The 27,057-nt window shown below is 36.6% G+C and overlaps 1 protein-coding gene across 1 annotated transcript in view; it reads left to right on the top strand.

Moving 5' to 3' along the window:
* Window positions 1-24,982, top strand: part of LOC145672647 (phospholipid-transporting ATPase ABCA3-like) — a 228,203-nt gene extending 203,221 nt beyond the window's left edge. Inside the window, exons 6-7 of the mRNA XM_081741810.1 lie at window positions 19,803-19,957; window positions 24,656-24,982. Coding sequence (XP_081597936.1) covers window positions 19,803-19,957; window positions 24,656-24,982 — 482 coding nt within the window. The remainder of the gene's footprint in view (window positions 1-19,802; window positions 19,958-24,655) is intronic.
* Window positions 24,983-27,057: the final 2,075 nt, after the last annotated feature.

The following is a 27,057-nucleotide window of genomic DNA, read 5'->3' as shown; positions in this document are numbered from 1 at the left end:
TGACCAGGTTTTTTGCAAAAATTACACACGGGTTTATCCATTGCACTTTGCTGCAGTGGACAATGACGCTTAAAATGGGCACCACCACACAAAAAAACACTTTATATTTGACCTTGCACTTCTTGAAGTACTACCGGTTGCCGAATCACTATCTCTGACTTTCTCTCTGGTACCGGTAATTTTTTTTTCCGTATCCAGCTTTGGCTGCAAAAGCACGAGTTCCATTTTCCTCACTGCAATCTATAGACCTTGAATTCTTCAATCTTTCTTCTTCCACCATTAATCTTGAAATGAGTTCATTCACAGACTGTTTCTCTGCTGGTACCGACTCCCACGCAGTGGCTAGAAATTTGTACTCCTCCGGCAGAGACATTAGTATCTTCGTAATCTGCATATTATCTGAAACGTTTTCACCCATAGATTTCAGCCTAGAACAAATGTCCTGGATCTTTGAAATAAAGTCAGCTACACTTTCACCGTCAAATTGAAGATTGAAAAATTGCTGCTGCAGCAGATGAAGAGACACTTCAGATTGTTTTTCGTACACTGACAGAAGCTTTTCCCACATATCCCTTGCACTATTACACGTTAGTAACTGTGACAACACTTGCTCTTCTACAGACGTCACTAACAACTCCTGTGCTTTGCTATCCCTTATCTTGAATTCTTTAAGTTCTTTTTCAAATACTGCCGCGCTTTTACCATCTTCTTGCTTAGGTTCTGTTCCTGTAACTGCATCATACAACCCTCTAGATTTCAGCACTACTGTAGTCTGAAACTCCCATACACTCCAGTTAGACTGCCCTTTTAACATTAATTTTTGACTTTCCATTGTCCCAGCGACACAATACTTTTTCACAACAACAGTACTTTATTATCGGCGACAACCAACTTCAACAAATTCCAAGTGAGAACAGTCACAATGGCTAGTTGCACGTTCACTTACTACAATGCTCTCGTGTCTGGGCCCATAACCTGTTAAAAATTGGGAGTATGATGCACAGAAACTTGATTATTTGATGGTTTTATTTAATCTAAATATTAATAATACAAAGAATAACGTTTTCAATTATTTTACCATTTTAGCACACATCTCTTTGCACGAGGCAGTCTGTCTCTCTTCTTCTTCTTCTAGCGAACACACACAAAAAAACTCCACTGTTGCCAGACACAAAACTAAACATTATATTTGCAATATCTAACAAGAACATTTCTTATTTCAATTTATGTGAATTTACAGTAGATAATATTTTGTTGCTGAATTTCCTGGTAATTGTCCCCTTTCCTCCCATTATCTTCGTTCTATCATCATTCAATTATATTTACCGTCCGTCTCCTTTCTCCTTTAGTACGTTATACTTGAGCTATATGTATTTGTTTAAAGTTTCGCAAATTATTGTTCAAGCTTATTAAAGATGAGCATACATTCAAATTACTTCGTACTAAAAAGAAAAAAATGCATCACACGTTGCAGTTGCTATCCTTACAAAGACATAAAGAGTAACTGTTCTAGAAATATTTTGCGACACATAGCGTTGTTAGATCTTTATACATAATGCGTGCACAGTGCAAATCTATGGAAAACACGCACCAACATGTGCTATGTGTTCACTAAAAGCTAGTGCTGAAGCAGGATGGCCTGGGCACTAGCGTAACGTGAGCAAGTCGTTAGCAAGAATGGGTATGCGTGTAAGGAAGATTTTTTGGTCAACATTTGCCAATAGCACTGTTTTTTCATAGTTGAAAATAGTACCATCATTCGTGTTTGCGTAAGGATTCCAACTGATGCTAGTTTTCTAAATTTGACCCGAAAATTTCTACACTGAAGTCACTAAATGCATTAGAAGACAAAGCAAGACAGAAATAGTTTGAATGACAGAAACTTATTATAGATTCATAAAATTCTAATAACTGGCCATTTATGTGTACTACCATGTTGATTTGATATTAGTACTCATTCCTAAAATAATGCTACTTTGCTTCAACTTCGTCTGTTACCTCAATTATCCAGTTTCTCAGTAGATTTAAAAAAAAAAGTAAATTAAGAGTCTGGTATGTGAACTTTACAAAATGACTCTTATGTAATTGTATAGGGTAACTTCGGCAAATAACGCCAGTCGGGTAATAACGCCATTTAAAGCTTTCCACAGTGCTAGCGTGGTTCGTAAGGTGACCGCTTATGAGTGTATGATAAACAGTGATGCCTGTTGTCTTTCTAGGCACAAAGAATAGAAGTCAGCCCGGCGTCAGTAAAGAGAAACTGGTGAACAAATGTTGACGTGACAGCCGCGGAGCAGAGGAAACAGCTCGCAAATTTTGTGTGTCAACGAGGTAGGCGAATTGTTTGGGTAAAAGTGAGATTTTACTATTACTAAAGATATGCGTTGATAGGGCCGTACTTGCATAATATTATAATACAGATAAAATATGCAGGACCGCTATTCTTGGTATAGAAATAATGGCCGAAACAAAGTATTGTTTCTGAAAATAACGCCACTATCGCGTCGGGAAATAACGCCACTCCATCTAATTGCTAATCAAAACTAATACTAGTGTTAAAAGTTTGTTTTTCTTTGTCGTAGTGGTAAAGCCGGAAAAGTCTAGTTTTATGCTTTCATGGCAGGACACTCGAATATCGTGTGAGGAAAGGCGGAGAATTTGAGCTATGGTTTCAACAGAACCACGTGAAGGAATTGTATATGCTATTGGGAAATACACTTGATGCTATGAACCTTTTGTGGCAATCCTGAACTTATTTACAATGCAGATTAAATGCAGGACTATAACTAACATACAACAGTAGCCAAAAAAAAAAAAAAAATTGGCACAGAAAGGAAGCAAGCGAGTACTTAATGCCATACACGGCGAAAAAGGTGAAACTGTGGGTGTTATTGCGTGCACTATTGTGTAAGGTTCAAATTAGATCCCTCCGATGGTGTTATACAAGGGAAGGTATAAAAAATAGTTTGGTGATAATCTTCCTCCAGGTAAGACCTATGCAATGACACCTATGTTACAAAGTGAGAATTCCGTACATTTCTGGAACATTTCAACAGACATCGGATCCCTGGCCGAGCACTGCTTATTGTAGATTGCTATCGCAGTCATCTTGATATTACAATTTTAAATGCTGCTGAGATCATATATATTAAACTGCTGTGCTTGCCTGCACATGGCACCCATGAATTTCAACCGCTCGACAAGAGCCTTTTCAAACCGTTAAAATTGTACTGCTCTGAAGCAGTTGATAGTTACCGACGAACCCATCCCAGAATAACATTTGGGAAGCTACAGTTTCCAAAGCTATTTTCACTCACATGGTTCCGTTCAGCAACACCTCAGACCACAATTTCAGCCTTCAGCGCTACAGAGTATCCTTTTAACAAAGATGCTATACCCGATGTCGCTTTTTACCCAAATGATGTCTCAGAGCAACAGCAACCTCCACCAACACTTCCAAGCACATGACCAGCCTCCATCTCTCCTTCAACACCACCGAGTGCCCCAGTGGCGGCGTAAGGCAAACTGGGGCCCGGGGCAGTGAAATAGATCGGGGCCCCTTTTCGAACAATCATGATTTATACACTTCTATTTTTGACATTCATTTACATAATCATTTTTTCTGTTTACTCCTCCCCCTTTCCCGTTGGTGTGTGTGTTTAGATCATTTTAATCTTATATATATATATATATATATATATATATATATATATATATATATATATATATATATATATATATATATATATATTAAACAAATGGGGTGACATTCAGCGTCTCTGTCTATTTTTTTTTAATACTTAGAACCGCCTTCAGACTGGTATCTAAAAATAAAGCTGGACCAGGACTATCATTGCATATTGTTTTCTTTTTTTATTCATTTTTAAACAAAGGACACGATAGAAAAAGGATTAGGGATACAAGTGTAACGGAAACTACAACCCACGACAGAAATAACATAATCTCAAGAACAAACAAAACTTAACAATGAAGAATCCAGAATTTATCCTACACCTTTACTATCCTAGTATCAACGCGTACTGTAATTAGATGGAATAGTGGAAGTAATGCTCCTAATAATACATTTAGAGACAAATTTACCTACAAAATGTAACAATGAGCTGATATTGCAAAAATTGCAAATAATAATATAATTGATGCGATTCTAAATGTAAGCTGTATGTTTTCTAGAATTCTTTGTTAGGTTCTCGCCTTTGGTATTTCTCCTGTGCAATTTCTCATATGAGTCAGTTTATTCGTAGTTTCTCACTGTCTGAATTTGCGCTACATAGGTTTTATTTGATTAGATTTTTCTTCTACAATTAGCCCCATTCACCTTAACATTAGGTTCGTGATCATACACAATACTTAAACGTTTTTTTTTTTTTTTTTTAACGGAACTATCAGTAAATAATGGCTAGAATAGATTTCTCTCCTGCGTTCTTCTTCATTTATCTTTCACTAGGTTTTTCTCCAGTGATGATGTACGATCTATTTAGTCCCACTACTTTTGCCGAAGTATCAATGAATAGTTAAGCACTAAACCCTGTCTGGCGTAAGCTATAAACTGCGATAAACAAAGCCACGTGAAACGAAATCTTGCTGATTTGCTGTTGGCCTACCGATGCTTGTACTCCTCCGCAAAATAGTTCATATGATTTCATTATTACTTTTACTATGAATCTCCATATAAAACTATTACATTATTATAAATGACAAAAATATAATACGGATCATCTAATAATACAGCAATCCAGTGTGGTTAATGAAATAATACAAATAAACACTAAACATGCGTAGTAATTATGGCGCCAATTCAACTGTGGACGTGTGTTCTGCTTTCAAGCCTGAAAGACGGCTGGCATGAATCCCGGTTCAGCGAGTGTTGTGGTGAAACATCAACAAGATAAACCTTTACTCACTAAGCAACAATTGTGTACCAGTGAAATTGATTTTTTTTAATCTTTCGAGTTTTTTTTTTTAATTATTTTCTGCTGCTGCTGTAAGTATCTCGACAACACGAGACAGTATTGTCAAAATGCACGTGTATAATTTGCTCCTCCCCGTGGGGAGTGGAAGTGATACATCACTAGCCAATTGTATTTGTGACGAGCGGAAGGATACAAATATTTTGTTTACCGGAGTTTAGAGCTTACGCTGAACAGGGAATAGAATATTTCTCTCCTGCTTGTCTATTATACTATTGTTACAGATTTCACACTTGCTTTATGATTATATTATTTTGTATTTAATAATTCAGTCATGTTTATATTCTGTCACTTAGGACTATTTCCGTTATCTCTTACTAACATAGTATTAAAATATATTATAACAAAAAATCCTGAATGTATTGAATATTTGAGGATACATTATAGATTAAATATGTAAGCACAGAATTCTACTACGGGTTATACCATCCTAGTTTTCATTACCAGCTATCACCAGTCAATTGACAGATCTTAACGGATTTTTATTACTCTTTTGATACTTTCGTATTTTTATTGCCTTTACTTGAAACATGAAACTACTTTCGACAGTAGTTCCACTACCATATTAGCCTGTGTTCCACCAACATTCAGAATGATACCTTCCTTGCTTTGGTAGCAACGAAACTCTCAACTACATTATCAAAATCCAAAGTGGATGCTAGTTCATTTTCGATAGAAAGAATGTCCAGATTCGTGAATCTTTTTTGACTCATTGTGGGATGCAAGTATGATTTTATTAATTTCATTCTGCTGAAAGACCTTTCACACGATGCGACAGATACGTGCAGTGTTATCAAAATCTGAAGAGCGGTTGGCAAACTTTAGTAAATTTCAAGCTCCATTGAAGATACTCGTACATATTTCAGGATGCCTTGTGGGAAAAGTCAGACTGTTCTTTAGCTTTCTGAGCACGCCTTAGTGAATGGATTATATCATTACAATCCTGAAATAATTCTAAGCCATCCAGGTCATTCGGGTAGAACAAAGCCAAATCATAGCAACATGCTTTTAGCCTTTTCTAGCTCTCATCACCTAGCTGCTGCACAAAGTTGGCCATAGAACACAGGAATCCAAATCTGTCGTTGAAGTCATGCATCTGAGTAAAATGACCATACATTTGTTGTCTCATCTCATCTAAAATTTCATTGATAGAGCGCTTCACTTTGGCCTGTGAAGTCAGGGGTTCATTTTTTGCTTCTCCAGGTATGCATTTCTTTCTCCTCTGTGTATTACAATTATGTTCCATGCCCTGCAACTTCCTTCAGCTGCAGATATGGTTTCCTTGCCCAGCTCAAGTCTCCAGGTATCAATGGTGTCAACCAGGCTGTAACTGAATAAGAGTTTGATTGAAACTCATATCCTGAGATTGAGGGCATTTTGGATCCGATCAATATATGAGAGATCTGCAGACCAGAAATATAGTAAAGCGATTAAGTTAAATGACTGAATGCTTGCAAGAAGAAGACCAGCATCTCCTCTAGTATCAAGTGTTTCAGTCGAAGTGCCACGCAGCTCTTCCAACAGATCAATTACTTCATCCAATTGACTAGAAAGTGCCTTCAAAGCTTCTGCTTTTGAACTCCATCCAGTGTCAGTTTTATGTTTCAGACCAATTTTTAAGTGATTTTGCAGCACATTCCATCGGTGAGTAGATCTAGGGAAGAATACCAAAAATGTTCCATTGCTCCAAACAAAGTGTTCGCCAGAACTTTAACGTGCGCAGCATGTAAGCCACAAGGCTCAATGAATTATTGTTACAAGGAACGGAAATGGCCAAAGGGCTTATATTCCGTATCAAAGTTCGAACCCCAGAATATTGCCTGGTCATTGTAGGCTGATTTTATCACAAGATTGGCCTCTGCAATCTTAATATCAAGCCTATTACGTTGTAGTTACTTCAGTATTTCAGCAGAAATACTCTCAGCAGTCTTTCCTTTGACAGAGATAAAATCAATACATGCTTCCCGAACCTGAATAGAATCACGTCGTATGTCAACAAATCGAATAATTTGTGACAACTGTTCCACATGAGAACAATCAGGAGTTGAATTAAATATAATTCTGAAGTATTTTGAATATTTGAACACTTGTTTTCTTATTGAACATTTTCTTCGCTCTAAATTAGTGGGCTGAAATGTAAATTCATACGCCAAAAAACAAGAGCAGAAATGGGGAAACCAGCTAAGCAAAAGGTTTTCGCTCGCTGAAAATTCGACTTGTAAAGGACAAAAGAAAAAGACAGAAGAAAGCAAGTGAATCTGCGACTACAGCGTCTGCACCAAAGAACTTTCAGTTAGCAACAGAATGCTAGAACCCTAATAAAGCATTTAAGTTCATCCCTTCTTTCTACCCTTCTCTTGAACTGATATGTGAATAAATAAATAAATAAATAAATAAATAAATAAATAAACAGTGATGTTTTAGGAAGCAGACTAGCAGATGGGGTCCCATTACTTGTACCATAAGACTTTAGAATGTAAACGACACAATATACTTTGACTTTCTTTTATTATATGTTAATCTACACAGCTTTTTCCTTTAAATTTCTCTGAGGTTTTTGAACAAAGTGTTTGTTTTATTTTATTTATATTTTAATCCACGTACATTTTTTCCTTTAAATTTCTTTGGGGCCCCAAGAGAGTAAAACTTTTATTTTATTTATTTTTCACCTACATTCAACTTTTTTCTTTGATTTTCTTGGGGGTCCCAAGAAAGTGAAACGTTTACTTTTCATCTATATTCAGAACTTTTTCCTTTAAATTTCTTTGGGAGCCTCCAAGATTATTTTATGTATTTTTAATCTATATTCAGCTTTTTTCTTTAAATTTCTTTCGGATCTCCAAGAGAGTGAGGCCCGAAGCTTATAACTTGTATAGCTTATACGGAAATCCAGCACTAGTTAGCTTTATTAGACAGATATTTCTCTTGTTTCATCCGTCATTTGGTGTAATATTAATTGACAATTAATTGCATTTCCTTTTAGGGAAGGTGTGGATTATAAACCTTGACAGCTCTTGTACGGCTCATGCTAACAAAGTTCCTTAGTAATTATTTTTTACCTACCGCTGGGGCCCCCCAGAAAGTGGGGCCCGGGGCGAGGGCACCGCTCGCCCCGCCCTTACGGCGCCACTGGAGTGCCCACTCCATTCGCGAGCTCCTGCCTACAGCCAAATTAACTAGGAGCAAATCTCATCTCAGGTGATTTCTCTTATTGCCAGAGGAGTATTGCTAACACTAGACATATTCGCAAGAGCTGGCCCTTTCACTTCTTCCGGCACGAAGAAACAAGCATCCTCTGGAAACAAGAAGGATGGAAATATGCTTTGTGGAGACTGTGGAGGACATTACTATGATCTCAGGGTCTCTAAACGTGGAAACAATGTATTGAATGCAAGATTTGGTTTCACGAATTATTTGGTTCTGACAGCATTGTTAAATGTGGCTTCTGAACATTTTGTGACGCTGGTTGTGCATTGTTGTCTGGCTCCGACGAGTAGTGCTCCATATGATTGCAGCTGTCATGTTAAGAGGTTCGCAATCATCACAAGAGTTACTGGTTAACGACATGTACGATGACTACGAGTTTTGTGTACGAGCAAAGCAGGAAGCACACTGCCAAGAACATTGTTCAGTTGTGTCCAAAATGTATTTCGTTACGATTCCGACACCTTTCCGTTGTTGTAAAGCAAGTTGCGTTATTTGCCGACACGTCTGGTAATAACGCCATCTCATACTCACTCCGATTCCCACAGGTAAACCTTACGTTTGGGTGAATCGAGTTGCTGACTGAGACACATATGAGAAAGTAGTACTAAATGTGGTAGTAGTAGGCCCCGAGGTATGGCCAGGTTTGGACTTTGACCCCGACCTTTGTGACGTCATAGGTCAAAGGTCAATGACGTTGGCCCGGGGTCAATGACCTAGGGGTACCTAGGACCACCCCCTCTAAATTTTGGCAGGGGTACCTTGGCCCACCCCCTAAATTTTGGCATGGGTACATAGAACCACCCCCCTTAAATTTTGGAAATTGCCAAATCTAAAAATTTGGTGTGGTAGCCTAGGACCACAGTATGTACCTCTATCAGTATTGGGGGTCTATGTCGTTCCCTTTTATGGGTAAAAAATTGCCAAAAATTCAAATTTCGGGGGTTTTTGACCTAATTTATCCCCTTTGATGAGGTATTATTACCCTATATGTTTATATGGACGTATACAGGGGTCCATTCCCTTTCATAACATATGGGTATATTAATGCACCCCTTGAAAAATTTGGGAGGGGTACCATGGCCCACCCCTTAAATTTTGGAAATTGCCCAATTTAAACATTGGGTATTATAGTACAGGACCCTAATATGTATTATGATAAATTTGGATGGTCCACCTCGTTCCCTTTTAGGGGTACAAAATTGCCAAAATATAAACGTAAGCAATACGTAGTACCACGTGTTTGGTTTTTGGTCGATTTTATCCCCTTTGATGACGTGTTATTACCCTATATAGTTATATGGGCGTATACAGGGGTTCATTACCTTTCATAACATATCTGTATATTAATGCACCCCTTGAAAAATATGGGAGGGGTACCTTGGCCCACCCCTTCAATTTTGGAAATTGCCCAATTTAAACATTGGGTATTATAGTACAGGACCCTAATATGTAGCATGATAAATTTGTGTGGTCCACCTCGTCCCCTTTTAGGGGTACAAAATTGCCAAAAATATAAACGTAAGCAATACGTTATACCACGTGTTTGGTTTTCGGCCTAATTTATCTCCTTGGATGAGGTCCTATTACCTTATATAGTTATATGGGCGTATACAGGGGTCCATTCCCTTTCATAACATATGGGTATATTAATGCACCCCTTGAAAAATTTGGGAGGGGTACCTTGGCCCACCCCTTCAATTTCGGAAATTGCCCATTTTCAACATTGGGTATTATAGTACAGGACTCTAATATGTATCATGATAAATTTGGGTGCTCCACCTCGTTTCCTTCTAGGGGTACAAAATTGCCAAAATATAAACGTAAGCAATACGTTATACCACGTGTTTGGTTTTTGGTCGATTTTATCCCCTTTGATGAGGTGTTATTATTCTATATAGTTATATGGTCTTGTATAGGGGTCCATTACCTTTCATAAGATATGGGTATATTTGTGCACTCCTTTAAAAATTTGGGAGGGGTACTTTGGCCCACCCCTTGAATTTTGGAAATTGCCCAATTTAAAACATTTGGTATTATAGTACCGGACCCTAACATGTATTATGATAAATTTGGGTGGTCCACCTCGTTCCCTTTTAGGGGTACAAAATTGTCAAAATATAAACGTAAGCAATACGTTGTACCAAGTGTTTGGTCTTTTGGCCCAATTTATCCTCTTGGATGAGGTTCTATTACCTTATATCTTTATATGATTATGTATAGGGGTCTATTCCCTATCATAAGACATAGGTACATTTGTGCACTCCTTTAAAAATTTGGGAGGGGGTACTTTGGCCCACCCTTAAATTTTAGAAATTGCTCATTTTATATATTTGGTATTATAGTACTGGACCCTAACATGTATTATGATAAATTTGGGTGGTCCACCTCGTTCCCTTTTAGGGGTACAAAATTGCCAAAATATAAACGTAAGCAATACGTTGTACCACGTGTTTGGTTTTGACCTAAGTTATCCCCTTGAATGAGGTCCTATTACCTTATATGGTTATATGGTTATGTATAGGGGTTTATTCCCTATCATAAGACATAGGTACATTTGTGCACCCCGGGAGGGGTACCTTGGCCCACCCCTTAAATTTTAGAAATTGCTCATTTTATATATTTGGTATTATAGTACTGGACCCCAACATGTATTATGATAAATTTGGGTGGTTCACCTCGTTCCTTTTAGGGCTACGAAATTGCCAAATTTTAGTACAACCACGTGTTTGTTTTTGGCTCAATTTATCCCATTGGATGAGGTCCTATTACCTTATATGATTATATGGTTATGTATATTGGCCCATTCCCTATTATAAGACATGGGTATATTGATGCACCCCGGGAGGGGTACCTTGGCCCACCTCTTTATTTTGGAAATTGCCCAATTTAAACACTTGGTATAATAGTATAAGACCCTAATATATATATATATATATATATATATATATATATATATATATATATATATATATATATATATATATATTACTATAAATTTGGGTGGTCCACCTTGTTCCCTTTCATGAGTAAAAAAAAAATGCCAAAATATAAAGATAAGCAATATGTTGTATCACGTGTTTGGTTTTTGGCCCAATTTATCCCGTTTGATGCGGTCTTATTACCGTATATGTTTATATGGTCATGTATATAGGTTCATTTCATATCATAAGACATGAGTACATTGATGCACTCTTTAAAAATTTGGGAGGGGTATCTTGACTCATCCACTCAGTTTTAGAAATTGTTTAATATAAGCATTTGATATCTTCGTACAGGTCTTCAATATGTACCACTATAAATTTGGATGGTCCACATTGTTCCCTTTCATGGATAAAGAACTACCAAAAATCAAATTTCGGAGGTTATTGACTCCTATTTAATACGTTATATGGTTTATTATCTCTATATGTTTATGTTCTCTTTTAAATTTGGGAATTATAAAATAACATAATTTGGTAAACGTTTTCTAGGACCCATTGGTGTTCCTCTTATGGCCAAATATTCAAAATTTAAAGGTTATTAACCGGCTTTATTATTAAATGAGTACAGGATTTATTACTTTTTCATAAGACACAGGTGTATTTGTGTACCAATCTTAAATTTTGGGAGGGGTACATTTCTTATTGTCATATCAATAATTGGTAATTGTTTTTTGGGTAAATCATTGTGAAATATTAGTCTGATCACGTGATCAGTTATTGACCTATGATGGGATTAGGAGTCCAGGACATTGGTACATTTAAACTTTGTAGGATAATTTGAGAATGCGTCATTGGTATTGATTATTACAGCCAAATATAAACGTAAGCAATACGATGTACCACGTGATTGATCTTGACGAGGTAGTGTACAGGGATACATAGCTAACCTTATTGAATCTTATGACTCATAGTCTTAAGGGAATACGTGCTACAACACTGGCAAAGTTATTGTTGATGCAATTTGATTGGTTCATCACTATCTTTCGTGCAATCTGATTGGCTGATCACTATCAATGCAACGTCATCAGTTTTGCATCATATATAAGTATCGTTCGAGTTAGTATTCATAATAACGTCATCATGGCTACTTGTCTGCAGTTTCTAAACACACGTGATGTGATGAAATCATTTACTAAGATTACTGATTTACAACAGAATGTACCTCATAGAATCTTAGCTAGCCAAATGATACCTACAAAGTTTGGATTAAGAATCGTAGTGAAGCTTGAAAATGATAAGAATATAATTTTACCAGGAAGATATTTACCCATGGAAGCATCAAAACAAGAAGAACTGCTGCGTTTCTTAAATACTGGATCTGTATCTTTATGTTACAAAGGATTCTTGGGTCGAAGTCATCAATTTGAATTTAGTACACAGCCAGATTCGTCAGCAATTGTGATGAAATCATGAATTCAAACGACAGCACATCAGACATAGTTGTATGAATTTGGTTGGTCAGCATGACGTCAGCAACTGTGATGAAATCATGAATTCAAATGTCAGCACATTTCTTTCCAATGACGTCAGCAATAACTATAAATCAACCAATACACTGTCATCCCACGAAATCATTTGAGCAAGTGCTTTTCAGGAGGAAAGATGTGTAGTTCTAACGATAAAGAGTTCATCTTCGCAAGCTATTATCCAATAAATATATTTCAAACAAAACATGTGATGATTGGTATCAGTGCTAGAACATTTGAACCAGTAATTCGATTGGGCAAAGCAGAACAATTTGGTGTACAACTGACCTGTGAAGAATGGCACGAATCGACCAAATGAATGATTATTTTCATGATGAGCTAAATGTGACCATAGTCAAATCATTAGGCTCAAATCATGAAGTGGTGCTGCGTACAGTCCTCGAAGAGAAGATGGTGCTGTTACGTAAAAAGAGTACATTCCATGTCAATCGCAACATGGTGTATCTAACGGAAACAGAATGGAACAAATTCATCAGCGTATTTCAGTGTGTGAAACATGCAGTGGAAGTGTGCAACAAAACAAGTATATTCCTGAAAAAGTACTATTTTGAAAAATGTGTTATGCATATTGTACAACATGTATCTAGATATTGTGATGGTTGTCAACATCGTTCGTGGGTGCATACCTGTATTGATAAACAGTTTATTTGTGATCAAATGGACATTGAGTTTCCACCAATTGATATTGCAATAGACCTTAAAAGACTTCAATTAGAATTAAAATTATATGCTAAAGACAAACTAGTGCAAGAAGTTCAAAATACATTGTATCGACAATATCCAGAACCACTATCTGGTATGGATGTATGTGGAGTGTAATAAAATGATCCATTTCAATGAATTGTGTTTTTTCATTTCAAGTACAACCCTATGTTCTGACGTGTACTATTGCACCACAATGTTGCCAGAGGTTTTAGTTCTAACAGTTCCGGTTCTTTACTAATGAGTGCACAAACTTTTAAAAAATGTCAAACCAAACTTTGAAACAAAAAATTTCAAACAAAACTTTCGAAACAAAAAAATTTAAACAAAACAAATTTGGAAACAAAAAATTTCAAAACAAAAATTTCGAACAAAAAATTTTAAACAAAAAATTTTCAAACAAAATTTTGCAACAAAAAAATTTCAAACAAAAAAATTTTCAAACAAAAATTTCCAAACAAAAAATCTGAAACAAAATTTGGAAACGAAAAATTTTTTCAAACAAAAATCTTGAAACAGAAAAAAAATTTTGGAAACGAAAAATTTCAAACGAAAAATTTTAAACAAAAAAATTGAAACAAAAATTTACAGACAAAAAATTTTAAACAAAATATTTTCAAACAAAATTTTGAAACAAAAAAAATTCAAACAAAATTTTGAAACAAAAAATTTCGAAACAAAAATTTTTAAACGAAAAATTTCAAACGAAAAAATGTCAAACCAAAGTTTCAAACTTTTTAAATGTTAAAATAAAACTGAATGCAGTAAAGATTTGAAAATCAGCAACCAATCAGATTGCACGAAAGATAGTGATCAGCCAATCAGATTGCACGAAAGATAGTGATCAACCAATCAAATTGCATCAACAATAACTTTGCCAGTGTTGTAGCATGTATTCCCTTAAGACTATGAGTCATAATATTCAATAAGGTTAGCTATGTATCCCTGTACACTACCTCGTCAAGATCAATCACGTGGTACATCGTATTGCTTACGTTTATATTTGGCTGTAATAATCAATACCAATGACGCATTCTCAAATTATCCTACAAAGTTTAAATGTACCAATGTCCTGGACTCCTAATCCCATCATAGGTCAATAACTGATCACGTGATCAGACTAATATTTCACAATGATTTACCCAAAAAACAATTACCAATTATTGATATGACAATAAGAAATGTACCCCTCCCAAAATTTAAGATTGGTACACAAATACACCTGTGTCTTATGAAAAAGTAATAAATCCTGTACTCATTTAATAATAAAGCCGGTTAATAACCTTTAAATTTTGAATATTTGGCCATAAGAGGAACACCAATGGGTCCTAGAAAACGTTTACCAAATTATGTTATTTTATAATTCCCAAATTTAAAAGAGAACATAAACATATAGAGATATTAAACCATATAACGTATTAAATAGGAGTCAATAACCTCCGAAATTTGATTTTTGGTAGTTCTTTATCCATGAAAGGGAACGATGTGGACCATCCAAATTTATAGTGGTACATATTGAAGACCTGTACGAAGATATCAAATGCTTATATTAAACAATTTCTAAAACTGAGTGGATGAGTCAAGATACCCCTCCCAAATTTTTAAAGGGTGCATCAATGTACTCATGTCTTATGATATGAAATGAACCTATATACATGACCATATAAACATATACGGTAATAAGACCGCATCAAACGGGATAAATTGGGCCAAAAACCAAACACGTGATACAACATATTGCTTATCTTTATATTTTGGCATTTTTTTTACTCATGAAAGGGAACAAGGTGGACCACCCAAATTTATAGTAATATATATATATATATATATTAGGGTCTTATACTATTATACCAAGTGTTTAAATTGGGCAATTTCCAAAATAAAGAGGTGGGCCAAGGTACCCCTCCCGGGGTGCATCAATATACCCATGTCTTATAATAGGGAATGGGCCAATATACATAACCATATAATCATATAAGGTAATAGGACCTCATCCAATGGGATAAATTGAGCCAAAAACAAACACGTGGTTGTACTAAAATTTGGCAATTTCGTAGCCCTAAAAGGAACGAGATGAACCACCCAAATTTATCATAATACATGTTAGGGTCCAGTACTATAATACCAAATATATAAAATGAGCAATTTCTAAAATTTAAGGGGTGGGCCAAGGTACCCCTCCCGGGGTGCACAAATGTACCTATGTCTTATGATAGGGAATAAACCCCTATACATAACCATATAACCATATAAGGTAATAGGACCTCATCCAAGGGGATAACTTAGGTCAAAACCAAACACGTGGTACAACGTATTGCTTACGTTTATATTTTGGCAATTTTGTACCCCTAAAAGGGAACGAGGTGGACCACCCAAATTTATCATAATACATGTTAGGGTCCGGTACTATAATACCAAATATATAAAATGAGCAATTTCTAAAATTTAAGGGTGGGCCAAAGTACCCCCTCCCAAATTTTTAAAGGAGTGCACAAATGTACCTATGTCTTATGATAGGGAATAGACCCCTATACATAACCATATAAAGATATAAGGTAATAGAACCTCATCCAAGAGGATAAATTGGGCCAAAAGACCAAACACGTGGTACAACGTATTGCTTACGTTTATATTTTGACAATTTTGTACCCCTAAAAGGGAACGAGGTGGACCACCCAAATTTATCATAATACATGTTAGGGTCCGGTACTATAATACCAAATGTTTTAAATTGGGCAATTTCCAAAATTGAAGGGGTGGGCCAAGGTACCCCTCCCAAATTTTTCAAGGGGTGCATTAATGTACCCATGTCTTATGAAAGGTAATGGACCCCTGTATACGCCCATATAACTATATAGGGTAATAACACCTCATCCAAGGGGATAAATTAGGTCAAAAACCAAACACGTGGTACTACGTATTGCTTACGTTTATATTTTGACAATTTTGTACCCCTAAAAGGGAACGAGGTTGACCACCCAAATTTATCATAATACATGTTAGGGTCCGGTACTATAATACCAAATGTTTTAAATTGGGCAATTTCCAAAATTTAAGGGGTGGGCCAAAGTACCCCTCCCAAATTTTTAAAGGAGTGCACAAATATACCCATATCTTATGAAAGGTAATGGACCCCTATACATGACCATATAACTATATAGAATAATAACACCTCATCAAAGGGGATAAAATCGACCAAAAACCAAACACGTGGTATAACGTATTGCTTACGTTTATATTTTGGCAATTTTGTACCCCTAGAAGGAAACGAGGTGGAGCACCCAAATTTATCATGATACATATTAGAGTCCTGTACTATAATACCCAATGTTGAAAATGGGCAATTTCCAAAATTGAAGGGGTGGGCCAAGGTACCCCTCCCAAATTTTTCAAGGGGTGCATTAATATACCCATATGTTATGAAAGGGAATGGACCCCTGTATACGCCCATATAACTATATAAGGTAATAGGACCTCATCCAAGGAGATAAATTAGGCCGAAAACCAAACACGTGGTATAACGTATTGCTTACGTTTATATTTTTGGCAATTTTGTACCCCTAAAAGGGGACGAGGTGGACCACACAAATTTATCATGCTACATATTAGGGTCCTGTACTATAATACCCAATGTTTAAATTGGGCAATTTCCAAAATTGAAGGGGTGGGCCAAGGTACCCCTCCCATATTTTTCAAGGGGTGCATTAATATACAGATATGTTATGAAAGGTAATGAACCCCTGTATACGCCCATATAACTATATAGGGTAATAACACGTCATCAAAGGGGATAAAATCGACCAAAAACCAAACACGTGGTACTACGTATTGCTTACGTTTATATTTTGGCAATTTTGTACCCCTAAAAGGGAACGAGGTGGACCATCCAAATTTATCATAATACATATTAGGGTCCTGTACTATAATACCCAATGTTTAAATTGGGCAATTTCCAAAATTTAAGGGGTGGGCCATGGTACCCCTCCCAAATTTTTCAAGGGGTGCATTAATATACCCATATGTTATGAAAGGGAATGGACCCCTGTATACGTCCATATAAACATATAGGGTAATAATACCTCATCAAAGGGGATAAATTAGGTCAAAAACCCCCGAAATTTGAATTTTTGGCAATTTTTTGCCCATAAAAGAGAACGACATAGACCCCCAATACTGATAGAGGTACATACTGTGGTCCTAGGCTACCACACCAAATTTTTAGATTTGGCAATTTCCAAAATTTAAGGGGGGTGGTCCTATGTACCCATGCCAAAATTTAGGGGGTGGGCCAAGGTACCCCTGCCAAAATTTAGAGGGGGTGGTCCTAGGTACCCCTAGGTCATTGACCCCGGGCCAACGTCATTGACCTTTGACCTATGACGTCACAAAGGTCGGGGTCAAAGTCCAAACCTGGCCATACGTCGGGGCCTACTACTGTGGTCAATATTTCAGTGAAGTTGTAGATGCGAAGCTCCAGGGGTTTAGGATATACAGCGACCAGAACATCACATGGAAGTACAGAATAGTCTTCATACAATTGGAGGTAAAAGCTCTGTAAGACCTCTTCTAACGACAAAAGATGAATAACAAATATATGGGTACATATTAGAACTAGGGGGAAGTCATATAGCTAGGGTATACCTGACGGCGGCCATCTTGAAATCCGCCATTTTGAATTAAGGTTAAGTTTTTAAAATAGGAATAGGGTCATGTGATACATAATTTAAGGCGCAAATTTAATCAGAAGAACAATGGTAACGTTAATTTTGATTTACGCGCAATTGGTAAAAAGTTACAGGGAAATTAAATATTGTTGCAGCATATGTATTAGTCCTTTACCCCACCTTGTAAATTTTGTGTTAATGATAATAATTAAATAAAAAGCAGGTGGATAAATATTAGGTCTATAATAAGAGTTGCCTTGATGGCGGCCATGTTCAAATCCGCCATTTTGAATCAGAGAAAAGTTTTAAACAAAACGCATAACATTGACACCTTATTAATAGCAAATTTTACCATAATCCATACGTTAATTTTGATTTACGACTACTACTTTGACGGAATTGTTAACGACAAATGTGTCAAGTGTTACTCGATTGACTTTGTCAGGTGTGCTCACTGTGAGCAGAGCATTTGAGCGAGTCAAGGACACGTTTCTGAACTACATATTCATTGTACTAATTGAGGACTTTTCTGGAAGAAAGACCCAAGTTCAATTATGACTCAATTGCACTTTGGCCATTTTTCCTTAAATTAGCAACTTGTTTATGCGGTAACAAATGCTGGTTAATGATAAAGCAAAAATGGTTATACCGTTGGATTTATGGTAAGATTTGCTATTAATAAGGTGTCAATGTTATGCGTTTTGTTTAAAACTTTTGTCTGATTCAAAATGGCGGATTTGAACATGGCCGCCATCAAGGCAATTCTTACCATAGACCTAATATTTATCCACCTGCTTTTTATTTAATTATTATCATTAACACAAATTTTACAAGGTGGGGTAAGGGACTAATACATATGCTGCAACAATATTTAATTTCCCTGTAACTTTTTACCAATTGCGCGTAAATCAAAATTAACGTCACCATTGTTCTTCTGATTAAATTTGCGCCTTAAATTATGCATCACATGACCCTATTCCTATTTTAAAAACTTAACCTTAATTCAAAATGGCGGATTTCAAGATGGCCGCCGTCAATTATACCCTTACTATATGACTTCCCCCTAGTTCTAATATGTATCCATATATTTGTTATTCACCTTTTGTCGTTAGAAGAGGTCTTACAGAGCTTTTACCTCCAATTGTATGAAGACTATTCTGTATTTTCATGTGATGTTCTGATAGCTGTATCTCCTAAACCCCTGGAGCTTCGCATCTACAATTTCACTGAAATACTGACCACATTTAGTACTACTTTCTCATATGTGCCTCAGTCAGCAACTCGATTCACCCAAACGTAAGGTTTACTTGTTAGTGCATTGTGGTCGACATTTTATGTGTAGGATCTTTGTTTTCTCATTGCATTATAGCGGAGGGTTCACTCCATCTTCCATGTTATTTGCACGGTTCTAGATATAAAAACACTTTAACACCAGAACAATATGTTGAATTGGTGGCGTTATTTGCCGAAGTTACCCTATACTAATTTGCTCTCTGTGTTGATATAGTGACTAATGCATGTATCTTTGATGCACGTGGTCTGGGATTAGATTCGTGATGGGAGAGAACAAAATTTTAATTTCACAATCATTCATTCTCATTAATCATCCGTCTGCTTTAGCTATACGGGCATTAAACTAAAGCCATGGGACGTTAAACTAAAAATAGAAGTGCTATATTTTATAATAATCAAATAATCAATAGTTTGATTTTAGTTATTTCCATTAAAAGTCGTTTATAAAATAATGACGAAATATTCTCTCCATTTTTAAAGGATTGTGTTCTCCAACGAGTGGAATTGCTTTTGTAAATGGATACAGTGTAAAAAGACAAATTAATAAAATTAGAGGAACCATTGGTTTCTGCCCGCAACAGTTCGTAGTGTATACGGATCTTACTGTAATGGAGCACTTGATATTATTTGCCATGGTAACTATTTCTTTTTCAGTTAACTGATTAACTATTTGTCAGTTAACAATTAGTATAAAATGCAAAATCATACCCAAAAATAATACAATTCTCTCTATGCTGTTGTTATTTTATACAAGGGCCGTCCAGAAAGAAAAGAACGATTTGCATCGTGCGCAGCGCCGACCACCCAACACTGCGATCACATGTACGGCAGTTATTTCCTTCCTTCACCTCAGAGAGCCGAGTCTCAATGCTGTGGGGTCATTCTATTGCTTTTGCAGCGATTCAAAATGGCGGTGCCAGTAGAAAATCCCGCCAAATGTGAAATACGGAGTGTCATTCGTTTTCTGACCGCGTAAAAATTTAAGCCTATTGAAATTTGTAGGCAAATAAAGATTGTTTATGGTGATAGTGCAATGAAAGAGTCATCAGTGAGGAAATTATGCATTACGTTTTATCAAGGAAGGACCTACATGCATGATGAAGATCGAAATCTGAGGCCATCACTTGTTACGGAAGAACTGAAGGATAAATGGGAAGAAAAAATTAAGCAAACTGATTTCACTTTGAGCATGTTACACGAATTTTTGGGTGGAAAACAGTTCGCAAACGATGAGGAATTCAAACAAGCAGTGGCAGTCTGGCTCAAATATTTGGATGAGTATAACGTTGGCATTGGAAAACTGGTCTCACGTTATAACAAGTGGGTAGGAAGGAAGATAAACGGGCCATCGGATTTTCGGTTCAAAATTGATCACAATGTCTTCCTTAGGTCCCAAATAATGTTTCCTGAAAATTTCAGACCGCGGGGGACCTAAGGAAGATGTGATCAATTTTGCACAGAAAATCTGAGGGCCCGTGTATCTTCCCTGTCCATATCTGGTAAATTCTATAGTAATTTTGGGCACCTTTCTGAAGTTTCCGCGGTCTGAAATTTTCAGGAAAGACTATTTGGGACCTAAGAAAGACGTTGTGATCAATTTTGAACCGAAAATCCGAGGGTCCGTTTATCTTCCCTCCTACAAACAAGTGTCTTGTCAACAATGGAGATTACATAGAAAAGAAGAGTAAGGCTCTGTGGCTTTGTAAATAAAGTTTTGTGCTGATATCTTTTATTTTTATTTAACCATGCCAAAACGTTCTTTACTTTCTGGACGACCCTCGGAAGTATGTATATGGCCGAAAGTAATATTTTATTAAATAAGTTACATAGTCCAACTGCACTCTCTGAAAACAAAATTCGTCGACGTCTCACCCCATAATAGAGGGCAAAACTTTCGCAAGGGAGCTATGCCTTCTGCTAGCAAAGAAAGAAAGATCCCTATGCCGTAAACGTCGCCAACACCTAGTGACCCACTTGTCGATTGTCGCTATAGCGACACGTCGAAGGATCACCGCTAGTGTGCCACTGGCGGCAGGGTTTCGTCGAGTGGAAAGAGATAATTGGAATCGGAGTGTAGATGTTGCCACAGCGTAGGAGCGAGGACTTCATTTTGGTCCGCGCCTTTTCGATTCGTTACGGAGAATCGCGAAGGGACCAACACGAACTATCGCCAGTAATGTGCATACGGTTATTATTATGTATTGTTGTTTTCCTGACGAACTGTTCCTAAAGTGAGCTCCAGGGTCAAGAGTAAAACGTGTCTCTACATCATGAAGTGAAAACTATTGAGATGAGTGTGTATAATTGTATGAATTTAGATGGCAACTGCCGAAGATCATTTGAAAATGAATGTGGCAGAACCATGAAATAAAGTAAATAGCTGCGCGTCATTTTATTATAAAATCACATGGTGAGCGATTCTGTCTCATCCCAAACGGTTATCGTCGAATATACACGGTTACAGGAGCACTCTGATTAGCCAAATTAAAAATACCTGATTTATCCTTCTACAAGCCACGTTTTCTTCATCGCCTCGGTGGCCAAGTCAGAAGAGCACGCGCCTAGTAATCAAAATTTTAATAGTTCGCGCGTGCGAGGGTAGTTATTTTACTTTTTAGTGTTTTTTAGACTCACCTTACTGTAAACAAATTACGAATATAGGCGATTTAACATATTTTGAATTAGTAATATTGTTGTTCATTGGCGTTTCGTCGCGTCTCTCCTGCTGGATGGCATTATTTTTAAAACGGAAGTGGGGCCACCGCGGATCGTCGCTGCGGGGCCGCCAATTTTTTGCGAGATGTCGCTAGTTGCCCATCGGTAGTCCACCGACACTTACGGCATGGGGATTTTTTAAGGGATATACGAGGGTTGCACACAAGTGTTACATGAATCATGGACTTCCTTGTAATTAAAATCAGAAACAGTTATAATTCCGTTAACATTTTTTTTCAATTTGTATTAATTGAATTGTATAGTGAATATACAATATTTAAAGAACAGATTTGTTTAGGTAAGTAATAAGCTAACTGAAGGATACTGCTGATCGAAACTGAAATTACAGAAGTAGATAATTAAATAAATAGACTAAACTTGAAAAATTACATAGTAACAGTTGATCATTTGTTTAGTATTGGCAAAACATACAATTTCTGAATAACAAACAAGTAGAACCTAAACTATACATGTATTTGTAAATAGAAGTAACAAATTGTGTTTTGCAGTTGTAAAATGGAATTTCTATAAAAACCACCACCCAATTAGAACGTTATGGAATATACAGGGTGTTTCAAAACAACATCCACAACGTTTGGGAGGAGATTCCTGACACCAAGATAAGACAAAAAGTATAGACCAACCTGGGTGTAGAAATCCGTTATTTCGGGGTTATAGGCTGCCAAAAATATATAAAAAAGGAGTTTTCAAGGTCCAAAGCTCCAAAACAATGTGACTCATCGCAGTTGGGTCAAGACTTCACTTAGGAACGAATAGAGTCAAAGCGGGTGAAGTCGGTGTTTTAAGGATAAAATGCACTACATTGTGCTTATGCAGATAGTTATTTAAAAATGAAAACTTATGCTAGATTCAGTGAATCTTTTACTATAAACTCAATGGAAATGGACGTACAAGTGTGAAACAATAAAGTGAGGAAAGAGAGAAAAAGAAAAGTCGGCGACTTACCCGCTTCACCCTATTTGTGGAGGTGAAGTCGGTAGGTGCATGGGGTGAACTGGGTACATGTTTATTATTAGTCATATGTTCTTCTAGGTACCACTACTTCGTCATAAACCACTATATCTCACTACATCATCATCACTAGAAATTTGTTTCCTTCAAGCACACTTTCAATTCAACATTGTCTGTACACAAAGTTCCACTACAAACATTCAGTTTAACATTTTCCACAATAGTCTGGCAGCCAGTCCATAAGATTTGCAGACTACCTTGCATTTTGGGGTGACCAAGGTTTTTTGATGTTTTCTTATAGATTTTGATGTGCTGAATCCAAAACTGCCGCGTGCAACGCTGGCACCCTTGAGCATTTTCCACAAAACTCACTAACGATTTCCCCTCCCCCTTTTTATTAAAAAATCGTTGACTTCGAGAAAATTATCTGTAACTTCTACAGTAGTTTACGTAAAATAAAAATTCAAACTTTGTTCTGCTTCTAAGGATACAATCTTTCCAATTATGTTAATCACTTGGGACTGCGACGAACAGGAAAGGGAAATAAAATGAGAAATTCTGGAAAATTCCCTCCCAAAGCATCTTTCAGCTCTTAATATCCAAGAGCCGTACCTCGAATCTCCATCCGGAAAGAAAATATTTTTATATTTTCATCAACTTTCGACACTAGCAATCAATATTAGGAAGGGTACCGCCCTGGCACCCTTGAACATTTCCCACAAAACTCACAATTTCCCATCATTTGTATTTTGCCAAAAAATTATTGACTTCTGGGAAATTATCTGTAACTTCTACAGTAATTAACGTAGAATAAAAATTCAAACCTTGTTCTCCTTCTAATGAAACAGTCTTTCCAACTATGTTAATACCTTATGGCTGCGACGAACAGGAAAGGGAAATAAAATGGGAAATTCTGGAAAATACCCTCCCTAAGTATCTTTCAGTTCTTAAAGTACAAAAGGGATGGGGTGTATCTCCTTCCGAAAGAAATATTTTTATATTTTCATGAACTTTCTACATTTGAAAATAACCGTACACACGTGAACTGTAACCGTAAGATACACACTTGAATAATTAAAATTTAAAAGGAATTTATATATATAGAATTGATAAGTAGTAATTGATGGATGGTACAATTATCTTCCTCATATAATTTGGGCAGTAGGATATATTTAGTACTTATATTTGCTTTTATTTTTAACAATTTAAGTTCAGTTTACGATTCCTGGCTAAAAGTTCATGGATTTTAATGTTTAAATTTCCTTTTATTTTTTCGTCGTTATTAATTCTAACGTTCCTCCATGTATTAATTCAACCTTTTTATATATCTACAGGTAGCAGCTATCACATAGACATAACAGTTTTTAGTGAACATGTGGGTGAGTTTACAACTGACTAGTGCCAAGTGAATAAACTGTTACTGTTTTATGTGTGTTAACACGTTTCAAAGTAGTGTTTCATAGTGCACTTTTTAAAAACATGGTGGAAGAAAAGAAGTGCATTTTCAACTGTCAGAAAACACAAGAGTGGCTTATAACTGGAGGACCAGCTCGAGTTCCATCAATAATGTTTTCAAGGTTTATTTCTCTTGAGGAAAATGTGCCAGTATACTTTCATAAGGACTGCTACCAACATATACTTCGTAGTGGCATATCAAGAGAGCCAAAGAGCAGTCAACTTCAACCTCCTCTGAACCACAGGTGAAACGGATTAGATCAGACGCAAAACCTTTCAATTTTCGTACTGACTGTCTATTCTGTGGAGAGATCTGTTCCGATCCTGATCCAAAAAATCCAAGTCGATGGCGCAGATATCATCTTCTTAGAACGGTCGATCGTCCAGGGCAACCGACTATTAAAGAAATTATCCTCAAAATATGTGATGTTAGGAATGACGAATTATCCGAAGCTGTTCGAGTGCTTGTAAATGGAGCTGTTGGAGATTTACATGCGGCAGACGCTCGTTACCACTAAGACTGTTACAATCAATTCTTGCACAGTAAGTCAGCTAAAATTTGTTCACTGAAACGCAGCATAAATAAAGGAAGTGACGGAGATGGAATGAACGCAGTCACGACAGCTGTAAAAGAGGACACCTCTCCATCTAAGTTCACCATCTTTATCAACAGAACGGTGGATCTAGAACTGATCATCTTGCAATTATAAGAGATGTTTAGGAAAGAATAGGTAAAGACCTTCTAGTATTGTCCTCTCCTGGTGTATCCAGCATTCTTGCCTTTAAAAATCAAGCTGCTCTTGCCATGAATATTACCGAAGATGATGACGATGATGGAGAAACAATAAAAGAACTAAGTACAAAGATAATGAATGATGTGAAGAAGCCTGATGATAGATTGAAAAGTTACGAAACTGCCCTCTCTGAAGACATTTAAAATATAATGTTAGTGAAACTTTACTTTCCCTATTAGAGATACTTGGAATTACTGAGCTACCTACAATACTCATTGGAAATATCGTAACTGCAGCATTGACAAAGCAGCCAACTACTCTCAAGATTGCTCTTGCTATGCTTCTGAACAGCAAACGTCTCCTTGACGAATTCTATAAGTTTGGAATCACTTGTAGTTACAGTGAGACCCTAAGATTTAAAGCGTCAGCTGCAGCAAAAGCCAGTAAAGCACCAACTTTGCAAGGACTTAATCCCTCAACAGACGGATTTGTGCAAGCTGTTGGTGACAACTTCGACACGTCTATTTCATCTCTAAATGGCCTACGTCAAACTCACAGTATGGCTCTGCTGATAGTTCAAGTGGAGAAGTCATGGAGTTGACACAGTAACAAAATTTGTCGCATTACAAAGGAAGAAATGAAGGAACGTGTGACTAGTGGAGTGCCTGTACACCGGTACACAGGGCCAAAAAAAATCTACCAATGCCCCAACATTTCTCAGTAAAAGAGGTGCCAACTCTAGCATTACTTGCATCCCAAGTTTATTCAGTGTACAGAGCACAGAGAATAGATTTTGAGTTTTTAAAGTCGATCATTAGGAGTCCTGAAGTCACTCATGAATATGGTGGCTATAATACAAGAAAATCAACAGCTATTAAACAAGTGTTGAAAGGAGTTAGCTTTAAAAAATTGGGGTCTCAGGAAGAGATAACCAGTGATATAGAACAAGAAACAACTGACTTTGTAGCTGCGTGTTATGGTGTAGCAAGTGTAAAGTCTATGATAGAAGTTCGTATTAACGTTTGGTTTGGAAGAAAAAAATGTGCATCTGCTCACACAAGAGCCCCACTACTTAGCTCTCTTCCACCAACGTCGGAAGCTTTTAAACTAAATGTAAAGTGCGCACATCTACAAATGCTAATTTGGCAGACAGGGCAGACCCACCAAATGTTGATCCAACTTGTTATGGATGGATACGTGATGAAACAACTAAATCGTTAAGGCCAGTTGTGCTTCCTCCAAATGTTGAGCCAGCTCCTGGCAATGTACTTCACCTCATCAAATGTTCCTGTTCGTCAGAAAAACCTTGTTCAACAAGAAGATGTAGTTGTGTAGGTAAACTACCTTGTACAATGTTCTGTAAATGCTTTGATAGTAAATGTTACAACAAACTAAAAACGTACTCACATAACGACGCTGACGAGAGTGAAGAAAGTGGTGAGGAATAATATTACAAATAAACATGACATACTGTCATTATGTAAGTTTATCTTGAATAATCATTTTTTACAGATAAGTGTGGCTTTTAGAATACCACTAGAACATACATTTTCTAAGTGTGCGAAACCTCTCGAATTACAGGTGCTACATTTTAATCAAAATCATAAAAATCGAAGAAAGTTATAAGAATATTTATTTATTTTTAAACATACGATTTATTAATACACTTTATTGATAATAGAAAATTTTGGAACAGTCTAAATACATTACATTCATGCTTAATATAAATGTCTCGAAATTGCAAATATTGCCCTAAGGGCTGATATCGTTGGAAAGATTGTTCGAATAGAAACAGAAAGGGATGAAGCATTATTCTTTGTTAATTTGTATAGAAGTTCAAGGTACATTTCCCGCAATGA

The sequence above is a fragment of the Thermobia domestica genome, chromosome 16 (assembly GCF_964235325.1).
Source record: "Thermobia domestica chromosome 16, izTheDome1.hap1.1, whole genome shotgun sequence".
In the NCBI taxonomy this organism is placed as follows: Eukaryota; Metazoa; Arthropoda; class Insecta; order Zygentoma; family Lepismatidae; genus Thermobia; species Thermobia domestica.
Note: the sequence above shows the minus strand (reverse complement) of the source record. Positions and strands in the feature narration are given on the sequence as shown.